Source organism: Phalacrocorax carbo, chromosome 5 (genome assembly GCF_963921805.1).
Source record: "Phalacrocorax carbo chromosome 5, bPhaCar2.1, whole genome shotgun sequence".
Lineage (NCBI taxonomy): Eukaryota > Metazoa > Chordata > Aves > Suliformes > Phalacrocoracidae > Phalacrocorax > Phalacrocorax carbo.
In genome coordinates this window covers 29,267,430-29,284,643 of record NC_087517.1, presented here as the reverse complement: position 1 = coordinate 29,284,643, position 17,214 = coordinate 29,267,430, and the positions used below count along the sequence as shown (strand labels likewise).

At 39.1% G+C, this 17,214-nt stretch overlaps 1 protein-coding gene across 4 annotated transcripts in view; it reads right to left on the bottom strand.

Moving 5' to 3' along the window:
* PARD3B (par-3 family cell polarity regulator beta) overlaps positions 1-17,214 on the bottom strand; it is a 436,340-nt gene that overhangs the window by 355,742 nt on the left and 63,384 nt on the right. The window contains exon 2 of one of the 4 annotated variants that reach the window (XM_064451806.1): positions 12,467-12,590. The exons of the other annotated variants lie outside the window; for them this stretch is intronic. Coding sequence (XP_064307876.1) covers positions 12,467-12,565 — 99 coding nt within the window. The 5' untranslated portion in view covers positions 12,566-12,590. The remainder of the gene's footprint in view (positions 1-12,466; positions 12,591-17,214) is intronic. 4 annotated transcript variants of the gene reach the window in all.

Genomic DNA, 17,214 nt, shown 5'->3' with positions numbered 1-17,214 from the left:
TCTCTTCTTTTTATACTGACTCATGAATTTTGGAAATCTAATGCAGAAGAATAACTTATCACAGAAAAGGACGATCTCTTATACTTATTCATGCTACTTGAGAAACAAAAAAAAGGCAATCATTTTCAAAACAGCCCAACAATTCTGGAATCCAGCTGGGGGTAGGCATGTGTGGAAAAGCCAACAGAACGAGTATTTTCCCACAATTTGAAGGAAATTCAAGGGATGCGTTTTTCCAACATCTTTCTTTGCTGGTTTTACTCCAGGTAAGTTTTCTCCAGGCAGGTGCATATTTCCCAAGACATGCAGACCATCTGCTTGGCACTTCTTTCTTCTGCTTCTGACATTTGATTTAAGAACGAATACATTTTTTCAGTTAGCAGTTTAAGAAATAAGGCTGTAATACAGACTTCAATTGCTGGAATTTACCACTGGCCTCGGTTAGAAGCATAAAACAAGACAGCACAGGAGAATTTGCACAGAATTTTTTTCTTCTCTAGTCAAAAACACTAGTTTGGGGAATTTAAGTGGTATGGAAGCCAACAAACAGTTTGAAACAGCAGTCCTCCAACCATTCGCCCAAAAGCTCACATTGCTTCACCCTTACTACTAGGTGTTATCAATAGACCTTAAAAACCACCATTTTCATAACAAATCAACAAATGTTTTCCAAATGGAAATTTTGTTTCATAATGGAAGCGTTCCATATCTATGCCTGATAAATAATCTAAAACAGAGCGTTATCCAACCCAGCAAATCAGCGCTCCACAGAACACCAGGTTTTAGGCATATGTAAGGAGGCCCAACAGATAAGGCCGCTCTCCCTAAACCAAAGTTCCCTCAGAGAATCGCACAAGGACAGATGTGGTGAACAGAAAAAACACAGCTTTGAAACCACAGCATCTCCCTGGGTCTCTCAGCTTTCACATTACTTTCTAATCTTTCATTCCTGGACTTGTGGTATCAGAGTCTGTGACCAGCTATCACCAGTAACATGATGTGCCTGAATACCTTGCTGAGGCATCATTTTCAATAATGAAGAGCATCACTTAGCTTAACAACTTTGCGCTAACATTCCTGGCTGAATTTATCAAATTGAAGCGTCGTTAAGCAAGTGACTGCTGATGCAATCTCTGGAAGAAAAGCGTAGTAGAACTGCTGGTAAAGGAGCTTGTAAACATTGCAGTAACAGGATTATTTAAAAAAATATATATTTCAGCACATGAAACCCTTCATCTCATGCTGTCTTAACACGTCTTTATTTCTGGTTTTTAAAGTAATATTTGTGAGACTTACTTGCTTTACTTAGATTCATCCAGGATGTTCACACTGCAATTAAATTATATGTACAATTTAAATAAGTTAGCACTTAAAAATGGAACAATTAGAACTTTTATACAATTAAGAATTAGGATCCTCTAGGGGACTGTCTCTCTGCAAAATTACTACTTGTTCCTGTTACATTAAGGCACAAGCCAAAGGCAAATTGACTTCGCCTTCTGGGAAATGTAATGATCCCCAGAAATTCTCTGCTTAGAGTTAAGTCAATTGTCATCCATTAATTCCTTATTCCTGAAAAGAGGTTCTGTTCCAGCTTCACCTTTCTCTCTTCTGCTCTTACCATTCTTTGATGACAAATTAATTCTCAAGATTTCAGTTTTAAAAACAATGTGCATGGGTCAGAGTGCTACAAAGATTTGCCAGGTTCAAACAATTTCATATTAAAAAGTGACTTTTTATGGCACTTCACTGCAGCAGGTACTACACCGTTTGTGAGAGAGCATCTAAAGCTCTTTGCTTTTTGCTTTTTTAGAATTGCAATCACAGAAGTTAATGACCCATTTTTCGTGCAGCTTTGCAAACTGAATATAAACAACATGCAAATGTAGGGACAGCGATGTCAACTAAAAGCAGCACTAATGCCAAAGGAAAGACCCTGCTTTGAGTTTCAGAAAGCCGGTTCAATAGAATGCTCAGGAATTCACAGCTTCCATGCAGTTACAATTTTAAGCACTGTGTTTTCCTTCATTGTTGCCAGTTTATTATTTTCATAACCACTCTGTTTTATCACTGGTTAGAAGAATAAAGAAATCTCGTTCAGGTTCACTGTCTACTGAGCTGTGTTTCTGACAGACTGTCAAAAAGTATGTAAAATGTAATGGGAGACAGAAAGCACACCAGGAATGCTTACATAGGAGCAACTGAACTGAAATTTCCAATTCATTTCACACACAAATCCTTTTATTTAAAATCAACCTAATCAAAAACTGTTTCAAAACTGAGCTTAGTGCTACATTTTAAGATTGAAGGTTCTATTCCAACTTTTCAAAGCCACATCATTAAAAATAAACTAAACTTCATAATTTCTCTCTTTCTAGTGACTGTGTGGTACACGGGGATCACTTGGCAACAAAAGCTCTACAGAAATATACTTCTCTTCATGACCCAAGCTCACAAGTGTCATCCTCATCCCACCAATAACTTGTCTTTCTAATGTACAAGTGGAGTTTGGAGTTGGAAAATGAAATGTAAAAAGATATTTGAAAGGTGCTGGACACGTCTTGTCTCACTAGCACCACAGCATCACATTTTCCTGAATTAACTGAAATAAGACTGTACTTTAAGTTCCATCTTAAAATTCAGTTAGCACTGAAATGTGCTTCTAATTTTGCACTGAGCAAGTCTGAACTATACACAGGACATTTGAGAAGCTGCAGGGTGATTATTATCAGGCTAAAAGCATAATTACAGTTTTTCTGATCTACCTGTAATGATGCTCAAAAACTTGCCTCCCCTTTTTAACCCAACTTGCCTCCACAGCAATTCAACCGCTCAGGCTTTAAGCATGTTCTGAACGATCTGCTCTCGAGCCAAGGAATCAGGACTTATTATACACAGTCCCAAGGGACCCCACTATGCCAGCTGTCCCTGAGCCAGCCTTCTGTCTGGTTTCACACAGAAGTAATAGAAGGAAACTCCCCCATATCCACACACACAATACTGAGCCACAAATCTTGACAGTAAAATCCTCTATGAGAATATTGCTTCTCTTTAACCAACTATACAGTTAATATTGAACGAATAATATTAAAAGAAATCCTTCCCGAGACCTAAATGTGTAAGAGTGCTTCTTAAAAGTCTTTAAGAACCTTCATTAAATCTTTAATTACATTTTTTAAAACCCTCTAATTTACAATATCCAACATTGTTCCTTTTACATCTGCTCAAATTATTAATTTTTTAAAAAATATTTGTTTGTCCCAGCTAAAACAGGAATTTCACTGTACTAACCCAAACTCATGCTGATAAAGGCTTCAATCACTAAAAAGGGCTTTTTCATAGCTTCAGGCTTCACTACTGCTGGAGATCCTCAATACTCTATCATACACAGTCCAGAATTTTGCTAGAGGCAAGAGTACTGAACAGCCAGAAAGTCATGACATCTAACAAAGATTTAACCACTTCATGTCGTGTCCTATTGTATGCAGATCACTAACTTGGTCTCACATTCTCATGTGTAAAAGAAGAACAACAATGTCTAGTTCTGGAAACTGTCTCAAGCACTCTTACTCTCAAGCTTCTAATGCATCTTACCACTAACTTATTTTTGACATTTCTATTGCCATAGCATGGTAGTTTCTTCTCCACACCAGAACACCACAGGCTTATCCTGGGTTTTTTGTTTGTTTTTCTTTTTGGACAGTCTAGAACTAAAAGCAGCATCAAACCGAGTAGCCTGTACACAGCATTGCTAAGTTCCCCAGGTAAATACCAATATCATGGTTGTGTTATCCTCAAATCTGCAACAACAACAACAAAAATAAAGGCAATTTTTCAAAGCAAGGATTTATTCATTTGGTGAACAATTACTCTCTCACACATTAATCAAATGAATAGCAAAAGCAAAAGAGCAGCCCTTAGCATTGCCTTCTTCACCTGATCTTGAGTTTGTTAGCTGGATATTTTTTTTAAACCTTCCATCAGCAATCCATCATACAATTTAAAATAACTTTCTACACAAGCTGCCAATAAACTGCACTCTCTCAAGCATTATAATTAAATTCTGTCCATTTAGAAGAATATTACTTTGTTTTGTTTTTAAAGGAAAAAAGGCAAACAAATGAGATCTACTTTTAATTCCACAGCACATCAATCAGATAGATACAAGCTTTCAGGCCTCTTCTTTCTCTGCTGACATTGTCAACTTATTTAAAAATTAAGTAGCCACCCAGAGGTTTTATAACTCTAGTGACTAAGTTTAAAAGGCCATGAGAAAAATTAATGTTCTATTATTTATATTTCTGAATTATGATTATCATGGCAAGGAATCTCTCGGCAACCCTCACAACATGCCATAAAACTTTCTGAAGTAATAATTTCTAAGTATTTTCAGCCTTCACAGTGAGTTATTCAGATATTAAATTTCCTATGAAATTAACATGACCTCTGAAATGCAGCATCTTAAATTATATTACTACACTTATTTAAATTCCATATACCTCACTACACTTTATGCATTATTCCTAACAACTTCAGAATATTAGGAAGTTAATTTCTAAAATTACTGTATTTTATTATTAATGTTGCTCCACTAAAATCAAAGGAATTTAAGTGAAAATAAGGTTCTCTGCACACCTTCCTAACTGTCTGAATGGACTGCAGCTGACAAAGTAAATCTAAGGCTGTTCCTTTAACTAGTCTGGCAGCCTTTGAAAGGCAGTAGACAGCTGCCCACCTGAAGCCAGCTGGTGTCATCAAGGTAATGCTGTAATAGAATTGCTCAGAAAACAGGAGCCATGGTCAAATATACTGCCTCAGACCTGCTAGAAAGTTAAGAGCTCCTCTGTGGAAGTCTGGTTTCATATTCATGCAATATCTTAAAAAAAAATCTGTTTGTATGAAAGCATTAGTTCCCAGTTAGCCTCCTAAAACTAAAACATGTCCCACCCCACACAATCCCAGCCCCCCCCAAAAAAAAAAAAAAATTAAGTGAAATATCATCCTTCCTTCTCCTAAGTATATATACAAACAACATAGGAAAATTCACGAGTACAGCTACGTTAGTGAAACCAAACATAATACTACCACTGACTGTCTGGCACACACGAATTGTATGTGCATGGTGAGACTACTGCTTGTATTAGTAACATCCTGCAGCTACAATGGTACTGTTAAACCTGCTTAAATTTCCCAAGGTAAAAATGACAATGCCATCAGAACTTAGAATCGGATATTTTTAATATGGATTATTTTGAGTCTTCCAAGCAGAAGCATCAGGGTGAAATCTAATGAGCAAAAGCTAAAACAAGATAATGAATTCAGGAGTGACAAGAATTGCAGGCTCAAGTGTGCTCTTATTGAAATAAATGTGGCTTAACTCACACAACACTGTGCAAACATGCCTGATGGATAAAGACTGAAGTTCAGAATTTGACGAAGTTTTAGAATGAGTTTTGAAGCTAACAAACATGCCAGGTTTACTTAATCTTACCCAAATAGCACTTTACAGTTCAGCTTTCGACTACTTTTTACAGTTGTCTGTTCTGCAGCACGAGCATTGAGTTAACACAAAAAATTATGTAATTGCTTCAGTAAGATGTTCAAGGTACATTCAGAAACACAGGTAGGTTTACTAGAAATGACTTTTTGATCCTTCACCTCTTTTGAAATCACAACTTACGTATTTTGAGACCAGGGTTTACTTTTTTCTTGCCAAGTGTATTGGGTTTGTATGGCAAACTTTCGGTAATAAGGGGGAGCATCTAGCAGCTTCTCATAGGAGCCGCTCCTGTAGCCCCCCATGTCCAACAAAGCCAATGCCAGCCAGCTCCGAGATGGATCTGTTGTTGGCCAAGGCTGAGCCCATCAGTGATGGTGGTAGCACCTCAGGGATAACATCTTTAAGGAGGGGAGGGGGAACCAAAAAAAAAAAAAAATCACAACAAAACACAATAACACACACACAAACAAACAAAAACAACCACAGCAGAACAGCAGACAGGAAAGAGGAATGAGAATATGTGGGAGGAAAAACCCTGCAGACAACAAAGTCAGTGAAGGAAGGAGATGAGGTGCTCCGGGTACCAGAGCAGAGATTCCCCTGCAGCCTGTCGTGCAGACCATGGTGAGGCAGGCTGTCCCCCTGCAGCCCATGGAGGTTAACAGTGCAGCAGATATCCACCTGCAGTCCATGGAGGACCCCATGCCAGAGCAGGTGGATGCCTGAAGGAGGCTGTGACCCGGTGGGAAGCCCATGTTGGAGCAGGCTCGTAGCAGGACCTGTGGACCCGTGGAGAGAGAAGCCCACGCTGGAGCAGGTTTGCTGGCATCACTTGTGACCCTGTGGGGGACCCATGTTGGAGCAGTCTGTTCCTGAAGGACTGTGCCCCATGGAAGGGACCCATGCTGGAGCAGTTCATGAGGAACTGCAGCCCATGGGAAGGACCCATGTTGGAGAAGCTCGTGGAGGACTATTGTGCATGAGGGACCCCACTCTGGAGCAGAAGAGCAGCGTGAGGAGTCCTCCCCCTGAGGAATAAGGAGCAGCAGAGACAACATGTGATAAACTGACCACGACCCCCATTCCCTGTCCCCCTGCACCACTTGGGGAGGAGGTAGAAAAATCGTGAGTGAAGCTGAGCCTGGGAAGGAGAGAGAAATGGGGGGAAGATGTTTTAAGATTTGATTTTATTTCGCATTACCCTACTGTGATTTGATTTGTAATAAATTCATTTCCCCAAGTCGAGTCTGTTTTTTCCATGACAGTAATTGGTGAGTGATCTCTCCCTGTCCTTATCTCAACCCACAAAACTTCCCTTATATTTTCTCTCCCTTGTCCTGCTGAGGGCGGGGAGCAATAGAGTGGTTTGGTGGGCTTGACACATATGTAACAAGTCTTAATCCAGTTGGCTGGAAACTGATTTATCTATTTAACACATGGGTGAAAAACAGCAAAAACCTTTGCAGGTAATGAACGTGGCAAAGACACAAAGGAGGGAACTCAAAGTGTCCACTATTTAATTTTATTTATTCTCTCATATAACAGTAAAGGACTTGACCACCAGCACTTCAATCCCACTGCCGCCTCTGCAGCACTGCTGGTCTTTCTAAATCAATTTTTATCACTCACTGAGTCTTAAACTCATGCTCTTCACTGAAGCATTTAATGCAATGCAAGTGTTAACTCTGATCTAGAGGGAGTGGGGCAGCAGGGGAAGGGAAAAGTATCACTAGTAAAGCATTAGGTTACTTATCAGTAGAAGAAATAGAAACAGCTTGTAACAAAATGAAGTTCACTGGTGTTCTGAAGATTTATTTCCTTTGTATTCTCCTAACACTTCAGACACACGCACAAGGAAGGTATGCACAACTGGATTCTGACAGATTGCAAAGCTTTCCTACCACCTAACAAAAGGGATACCATTTTATTATTTTTTCTCATTCAGTTTTTCTACCTTTGTCCTCAGCACAGTATCATTTGATATGACATAATATCACACAAAACACACATTCTTGGCAATTAAAACTCAGGGTACACTACGGAATGGAATGCAGTACATGCTACTTCAACTCTTGAAGAAAATCTGTAACGGGCTTTAGAAAAGGTCCTGCACTGTAATTGTAGATTTGTTGATGGCACAAAAATCTACTAATTCTGGATACATAGACATTGTCCTCGGACCAAAAAAGCTCAAACTGTGAAGCCAAGACATCACGCTGCTGGTATGAGTAGATAACCCACTATCTGGCCATCCCAATTTGACAACACTCTTAGTAGTACTGCTTTTGTTACACACAAGATACACATAAAATTCACAGCCAGAATCCTGAACTTAAAGAAGCACAGACTGATGAGATTACCCAAGTATTTCTTGCTAACATTACTTTAATGGCTTTCATAGTTTGATAAAGAAAATTGTTATGATTAAACACTAATAAGCAAAAAAAAAAAACCATCAGCAGTGAGGAGGACAGTTAGGTGTACTTGCAAGCTACTCTTTTGACAAGAGATGCTGGTGTAAAATATATTGCACCCTTGCTAACCCAGATATCCACGGGACATCAACTAACCAGGACCTTCAACATTGCACTCCTAGGAATCCAGAGTGTGTAACAGCTGGAAACAAGGGAAACAAGGCACAAGAGCAGCATCAAATGTTTAAAAAGTTGAAGACACCTCCTCCTTTTCCTTTTTTTTTTTTTCTTTCTCCCCAGATTTTTTAGAAAAACAGTATCCTTTTGATACCTGCATTTGCAAACTCCCCAGCAAAAGTCTAAGGAGCCAGGGGTTGACAAGCACCTGTGAATTCTCCATATGCTCTGATCCAGCCAAGCACAAGTTAGTCCTGCTTTGGAACCACACAGTCACAGTAAGAGATGACAGGCTTTATAGGAAACACTACAAATGCTGAGGCATATTAGGAAGAAACTTAGCAATGCTCTCCCCAGCTGGAGGCGAGCATGCACCAGCTTCTCACGTGCTGTCAGATATACACTGCCATAACCTGATTCTCACTGATGTTACCAGGAAAAGGCAAACAAGCTGCAATCATAAAGAACTACAAAGGCAATTCTAACCATGTAAAAATAATTGTATTAATAGGGGAGGAATCTACAAACTGAATATTCTCTCTATCATGCTACAACTAAAACTATCCCAAATCAGGATCCAAAGGCATCAGACAGAAAACAAAAACAGTTTCTATTTTCAGGGGCATTCCACAAATCATATGAAAAAAAAAAAAACCAGTGTCTAGCATTTCCCGTATCTAAATTGCTACAACTCCTTCCCATGCTAAACTTTGGGAGTGACTGAATTTCAATTGATTTCCTTCTGCACTGTGATCACAGAACCATAGAAGCCACTGGGCAAGAACAGCGCGCGTCTGGAAACCTGCACCTCCATTACAGATGTTTTTGCTGCAGAACCTATAGCCTGTTAACATTGAACAAGGTCAGGAACAACAGCCTGGTGACTGGTAACACACAAAAGAGCACAGTTTAAAGATGGAGAGATTTTTCTTTTAAACTGATTTTACAAACTAATTCCCCAAAGGAGAGCACACTCCTTTTATCTACTAAAGCAGACATCTCTAAGATCAATCTTAATAGCTACTTGTGTTTCAATAACCAATCAATCATAGTGAAAAGCCAAAGAATTGTGCACTAAAAGTACAGATTTTGACAGACTCCTTCAAAATTCTTTAAGGATGTATTAAAACCTAATCCTTAGGAAAAAAAAAAAAAATCCAACATTGCCTATAGTGCTCTGTCATGTTAGATTTTTCTCTCAAGATGTAAGAATATTACAGTGAAATTACCTAAACTGAACAAAAATATTTGTGAATATTCAAAGATTTCAAGGGATGTTAAAGGAGCACCTTAGACACACTACAGAAAAAGAATATATTCAAAGACAGTATGAAGTGACAAACAAGCTTTAAAAACTAAAACGTACCATTTGTCAAATTGACAGCCTAAAGGAGCTCACTCGTGACGACTGATGCACATTGCACAAAAAGCCAGAATATTAAAAACCAGCAAAAATCCAAACAATAAATTACAATGTATCTGTGCATCATGCTTTTTCCCCTTCTATCAAAGCATACTATGTGTTATGCTTTCTCCCCACCCTTTACAACAAGGCTTTAGAGGTAACATCTGCGCATGTTAAGGACTAACCAAATGATTAACTACAACTGGGAAGAAGAGTATATTTAAAAAAAAAAAAAAAAAAAAAAAGGACAAGAAACTGGTATTTCCTAATGCAACAGTATTTTGCTACTCCGTGAAAGGGTGGCTAGCCTTTGAGGAACTCAAAGCGGTTAGCCACCATCACATTTTATACACCCCAGCTATCATACTGAACGTACTGGGGTCTGATAATTTATTGGTAAAATGACACTTTTGAGCTAAGGTTACATGTTTAATTAACTTAAAGACTATAAAAATTAGTAATATTAAACAACTAGTAGAAGCAAATACTTTGTATCAACTTAATTCAAAGGAACATAGGGGGGAAAAGCATGGATTTTCAGTCAAGGCAAGAACTAAGCTGGATTCTTTTACGATAAATACTTAAAGACAAATGAAAGAGAAAGCAAAGCTCACACAGTCTTACCCTTATATCAGGTTATAATTTCATAAGTGACTTGGGTGCAGGACTTGAAAGAATACTAATTAAGTTTGCTGATGACACAAAATTGGGAGGAGCTGTTGGCACTCTTGAGGGCAGAGAGATCTGGACAGACTGGAGAGCTGGGCAATCACCAACTGTACGAAGTTCAACAAGGGCAAGGGCTGGATTTTACACCTGGGGCACGGCAACCCTGGCTGTACATACAGACTGGGGAACGAGAGGCTGCAGAGCAGCCGTGCAGAGAGGGATTTGGGGGTTCTGTTCGACAGCAAGCTGAGCATGAGCCAACAGTGTGCCCTGGCAGCCAAGAGAGCCAACCATGTCCTGGGGTGCATCAAGCACTGCACTGCAGCCGGTCGAGGGAAGGGATTGTCCCACTCTGCTCTGCGCTGGTGGGGCCTCACCTCGAGTGCTGTGTGCAGTTTTGGGTGTCACAGTACATTAAGGATATAAAGCTACTAGAAAGAGTCCAGAGGAGGGCCACGAAGTTGGTGAAGGGTTTGGAGGGGAAGCCATATAGGGAGCAGCTAAAGTCACTTGGTTTGTTCAGCCTGGAGAAGAGGAGACTGGGGGGAGACCGCATTGTGGCCTGCAGCTTCCTCACAAGGAGAGGAGGAGGGGCAGGCGCTGATCTCTTCTCTCTGGTGACCAATGACAGGACCCGAGCGAATGGCAGGAAGATGAACCTTTTCCTAATATCCAACCTAACCCTCCCCTGGCACTTCACCCAGAGGGTGGTAGAGCACAGGAACAGGCTCCCCAGGGAGGCAGTCATGGCACCAAGCCTGAAACTATTCAAGAAGCACTTGGACAACATCCTCAGACACACAGTGTGAATTTTGGGATTGTTCTGTGCTGGGACAGGAGCTGGACTCGATGGCTCTTGCGGGTCCCTTCCAACTCAGGATATTCTACAAATCTATGATTTGATAGACTAAAGTCACATCTCCTGTGTAGGCAGGGCCACAAAAGTCCTGTAAAACTGAGTGCCAGATTACAGATTTCTGTTTTACTATGAGTGTGGGAGCACTGCATTTCTAAACTCTGTTGCTAACAGGCTAGAGGTGAGATCTCTAAACTTGGGTATTCTGGGAGGTGTGTGGGGAAGAATGACACACCAGTGTTGTTCATTTGTTTTAAACATCTGTCTTGCACCGATTACTACACTCCCTCCTTCCTCCGAAGTCTTCATGCTGCTCTTTGCTCCGCGCTCTCCGTGAAGTCTCAGTACTGAGACCTGCCAGGTCTGCTTGAATCCAGAAAGAAAAATGTCTGTTGTTTAAACTAGGAAGTTCTTATCGAAACCCTTCCAAGTTCTTGACAATGTAGTATTTAGTAATTATTTAGATGACTCCATAGTGACTTGTCAGTGTTTTTATGCCAATACTTACACAATATATAATACACTATAATTAAATTTTTAGTCATTAGTCTTAATATTTTTAAATGTTAGGGTGGATTGTATTTTAAACATGAACCTGTATGAACTCTGATAAGGGCCCACCCAGTCATCCTCCCTTTCTTCACACTATAGATTTATTTCAAGGAGAAAATTTTTCTACATGCAGAGCGTTAACACCAAGGAACTGCTTTTATTTAAATAGCAAGTAAGCTATTGTCTCAGGCAAAAATGTCACTGGACAGAAAACTGTATTACCAATGAATTACAGTCTTTCCTACACTAAACACTAAATAGCTGCTTACTGCTTACTTTACTGGGAAAGCGTGAAAATTTATAAAACCCAGAATGTCCTCCTTCCGCAACTAAAGGTCTACTTAAGGCTTCAGAGAAAGCTTGAAATAAGTATCATATGTCATGTGGCCTTTACTTTTGGCTGATTTGTCTTCTTAAGGCAATACTTTTCTCCTTTTTTTCTTCCTGCCTCTTTGTTTTTGTTTGTTTTTAAATCAACTACACATTATGGGGAGAGACTCACTGTAATTATGTAGTGTCAGAGAGTTTGTATCCTCCCAGAAAAGGCAAAGAACTTTTTCTTTCTTTGTAAGAATAGCAGCCCTGTTGATACGACTCCAGCTATTTATGGGACTTTGGCTGATCCTTACCAATAGGCTACGTAGTGATTAGCTATAGTTACAATCTACTCAGAATGGTATCTGCAAACAAAATGAAATCCAGTATTCTCAATGAAAGACAGGAGCCTTCTTTTTTATACTTTTCATAAACTCAGTGGGCTTAAAAGAAGAGTAGTACTTCTACCACAAATTCTATAACTGATTAGCATAGAAAGACAGAAAAAATGCTCTTGCAGGTATAAATTGGCGTGTATGAACCAAGCATTCTCTTATAAAGATCAGAATTTGGATTACCTCTACAGGCCCCTGCCTGGATGTGTGAGTGGCTACACAGATGGACTGACAACACAGCAGACAGTATGAAGGTGGAAATCCACTTGCTGAAGTTCCCATTCAGGGTATGGGGAAATCAAGGAAGCTACAAAGGTAGCAAAAGAAACATTTTTAAAGACTTTCTGTATTCAAGATACACTCCAAAATGCACTTCCTGCTACTAGGAGTTTTTGAAAAACATCGCATGATCAATATGATAAAGGAAGTCTTTTCCACAGGTCACATTTAGGCAATGCATTTTCAACATACCAAAGCCCTTAAAAAGGTTTACTGTTGGCTTTTTCAAAATGTAGGTGCTATATAATTTCAAATTATATATGGAAACACTTGAAATACATCTGGCCATTAATTCTGCTGAAATTGCAAAAAATTGGGTCATTCTCAAGAAAAAAAATCAAGCAATATCCTGAATCCAGTCTAGTAAGTCATGAGAAATTGATGAGTCATTTATAATCTGCCAAATAAAACTCAAGTACAGCAAAGTCTATTTTGAAGAAGTTTGTTATATTCTCAAGCTAATACACACACCGATTTTGACCAGGGGGAATTCCATTGTCCCTAGAGGTACCTGTACACCATTGTTTACCATGCATCCTGTTACAAAAAAAAAAAATCAAATGCATGCAATTAGCCACAACAGTTTACAGTCAGGAAAAGCATTAGTCAGGAGAAGTCTGAAAAAATATTCCAAGGCACCATTAACATCAGATTGCTTGCATCAGTTCTAGATACAGTAACATCTCAGTAACAGTAAGTACGGATCATTGCTTTGTTCACATTTATTAAAGTCCTACAGAATTACTTCTTTAAGCTTGTGTTTATTTCCAAGAAATAAACAACCACTTAAGATAGTTACTGGTAAAACTACTGACCCAAATCTATGGAAAATGAAAGCTATAAGAACTGAAAATTGCACCCAAACCAACCAAATATGAAATCCAACCCCTTAAATTTCATTAATGCATCTCCACGTTGTCAAGACTGTGAGAGGAGGGGATTTTTCCCCATTAACTTCAAAGCTTTCCTCCTTCAAATGAATGATGCCAGTGCTCTCACCATCAGATCAGTGCCTCTTCACCTCTACAGTTTTACTGCTTGGAATCAAGTCTCTTTATTGTTCAGATCTGAATGTCTGTGCTACGCTCCGATCAAGTGAACTAAGTTTCATGATATCCAACCTCAATCCAAAAACCACTTGTCTGCATCACACATCTGCATTTAATACAACACAATTTGAGGACAGAGTCTGAGCAACGGAGTACTTCATTAGAAGGAATAGCAGAACTACATTAGGAAACCAGTAGAAGTACTTCTGCATCTCATCAGTATCATTAAATTCTTACATCTATACAAACATCAATAAACCACCTCTCTCACCCAAAAAAGTGCTGTCTACATAAGTTATATACTGTAGAAGGTCAAAGAAAAATAGTACATGGGGAAAAATGGTAAATTCACCATGGAGTTAAAAATATAGAGTGGGAGAATAACTATCTTGTGAGAAATTGACCAGTTTTTACACAATATAAAAACCTCTTAACAGCATTTTTAATTTATTTTCCCCAGATAATTATATAATCTATATAAATTTCTAACCGTTCTACATCTGTTCAGTAATAAAATTTTTCCCCAACAATATTTAGTTTTCCATAAACTGTAGTTTACATGGACATAAAGGTACTTGCGACATTGTTTTTGACAGCTAACTAGTTAAACAGTTGAGTTTTTCTTAATAGACCATAAGCTTATTTTGTCAGAAGTCCAAGAATGAACTGGACTGCACGAAGTAACACAAGAAAGGAAAAGATTATACCTGTATTCTCATTGAAAAAAAAAAATCTGTGTAGTTTCCTAGCAAGAACTAAATATATGAAATATATCCCAAGGTAGCAGTGAAATTAAAACAATGCTGCATGGACACAATATAAGTACGGTATCAACTTGAAGCAGTGATACAGTATTTCCAAATAGTGTTCAAGTAAAGCCCTCCAGGATTTTAAAATGCAATGTTTTTTCTTTTTTTTTTAATGAAGGGGAAAGAAAAGCTCTCACATTTCACAAATGAAACCATGTCTACAACAGCCTAAAGCATTGCATTTGGTTGCAATTCATGCAATAAGGTCTATTATACACGTACAGCTAATCTGATCTAGTCTGTCATGTCCAGCTTTTCCATTCTATGTCAACCCTTCGAATGAATCAGGGCATCCAGTTATCACACAGCCATGTTAACTCAGTCACAACTTAAAGTGCAACTAAAGATGCCGCCTTAGTAGGAAAGTCTAGAAGAAATCCTTGGGTGTGAGAGAGCAGTTCTATGCTTCAGTCTCAGCCCTCAAGGATGCTGTGCCGGGACACACAAGTCTTCCAAAAATCTCTGCAGCACGCTTGTGCAATAGCACAAGTGTACGGATACAGTATTCAACTTTCCTGCATTAACCACTACCCCAAAATGGTTTTCCTCCATAGAGCAGAAAGACTATCAAAATAAAACTCGCCATGTAGCAAGCCACAAACCAATAACTTTTTATGAAGAAAAGTCCTCAATTAAATCAGCAATCACAAGTGGCTAACCCACCCCTGAGTCAAACTACGTTTAGCCACAACAGTCTGACACACGATCTTTCTTCTTCACACAACATGGCTACTTCTCAGTCTGATTCGGAAGAAGCAGAGGTGCTACACTGAAGCTGTAATATCCAACCTTTACTTGATATTTATCTCCAGGGCAGAAAATAATTGGATGTCACACCTACTAACTCAATTTCATTCGGCTAATTATTCTTTTTTCTTTTTTTCCCCTCACCACTGCATTTTGAATAGGATTAATGAAGTCACTGGTAAAATTATTTTGAAGACTATTGATCACATACAGACAGTAACTACCCCCTCAATATCGCTTCAGAAGTAAACAGCACAAAAAAACCAGATCCCATTTGATAGATTTATACTGTAGTCTTCAGAGAACAAGATCTAAGACTGATCTCAATATCTAAATTGTTACTTTAAAAAAAGCTTAAGACATGATTATTCCATTCTTACACCACTGCAAAGAACTAACCAGTAATATAAAAACACCAATGAGCCTACTTCAGTTCAAGAAAGCCAGTTCTTGTTTCTGCACCATTTGTTTCCCCAGCACTGCACAGGCTTCTGCATAAGGCAGGTTTTTGCTTTTGCTGCTCAGTGTTGCTCTCCAATGGGTAAGACGATAAAGATATTGGTGCTTGTTTCTGTTATTTAGAAAGTATATTTACACCAAAAAAATATTTATCACTAATGTTCTATGTCAAATATGCTTGGATTCAAGTTTTGAGACATAAGAATATGACTATTTTGTCAGTTAACCTGATGATCCAAAGGCTGAACTGAAAGCACAGCGTATGCTACAACTAAAAGATAAATTGTTATTGGGTTTTGTTAGGTTTTTTTAAAGGCAAGTTTTACAGAGTCATAACATGATAAATCTTTGCATAATTCTAATGACAGTGGCCTAAATGCTATAGAACATTTAACAAGTGCTAATCAACTGATGCAACCTTCAACCCCAGGAGGACTGAAAGGCATGAAAAGCAGCAAAATAAGCAGCAATATTTTATACAAACTTGGTGGTTTGAGTGTATGGATTTACATATGGAGGGCAGATTCAACAGTTAAAAGGTACATAAGAAATCAGTCACGATTTCACATGTTAGCACACAGAAAAGAAAACATCCATGCACATTATGATGGATAACATCTAGAGATTTGCAATTACTCTATGTCGTTATCCTTCAGAAGGGTATGACAGGTCAGATGGATGAAAGGCTCCCAGGTGGCCACTCTTAGCTACTGCATTCTGGTTTTGGGAGCCTCTGGGCATACTGAGCTGTGCAGAACACAGAAGAGGGCAGGCAGCTGGCACAGAAACCTCCCTGCTTCCCTCTCCCCCTGTCCCCACAGAGTCTCCCCTACAGGACACCCGGAGGCCGAGCCTTCCCAAGGAAAGCAGAGAGGTACAAACAGGCCTTGGAAGCGGTACCAGTAGGATTCCAGAGTATTTGGTGATACCCAAGAAGCCACTAAAGGCTGCTGAACTGAAAACAAACTAAAGAACTGGCCACAGCAGAGAGTGGGGTTTGGGGAGCTGGTCTACCAGCCCACTCCACGTTCTACCACACTCCCTATTTATATTTACTCCTTTAGTTTCCATTATAATAAAACACCACAGCTTTCAAGATCCACAGTTCTGATAGACAGATGGATAGACAGAGACAGATACCCCTTAAAATGCTGAGAAAGTAACGAAAATAATATTACCAGCAAACTTTGGCCAACTCAACATCCTGTCACACATTTATACTGCTTCCAGTTATTAAAACATCACAAAGAAATTAATATATGCATAAGAGTTAAGTTTGTCTCCCTCAACATTAGTTCAAGGAGGTAACCATTTTATGCAAGCATTTATGTGAAAGTACCCTGGAGACTGTACATCAGACACACACCACCTAAAGAGACTGCTTTGTCAGCAGACAGTCCTGTCTCAGTAAGCCAGTGGCATCCTGCCAGAAAAACACCTGCAGACCGAACAACCTGCAATATAATATACAATATACACAGAGGGAAGAACAGAAAAAGGTAAACAATGACAGCATTAATTACTTGAACAGCTCAATGACTCACAAGCAGAACATTATGTCAAGTTAACACAGGCATTTCTTCCCACT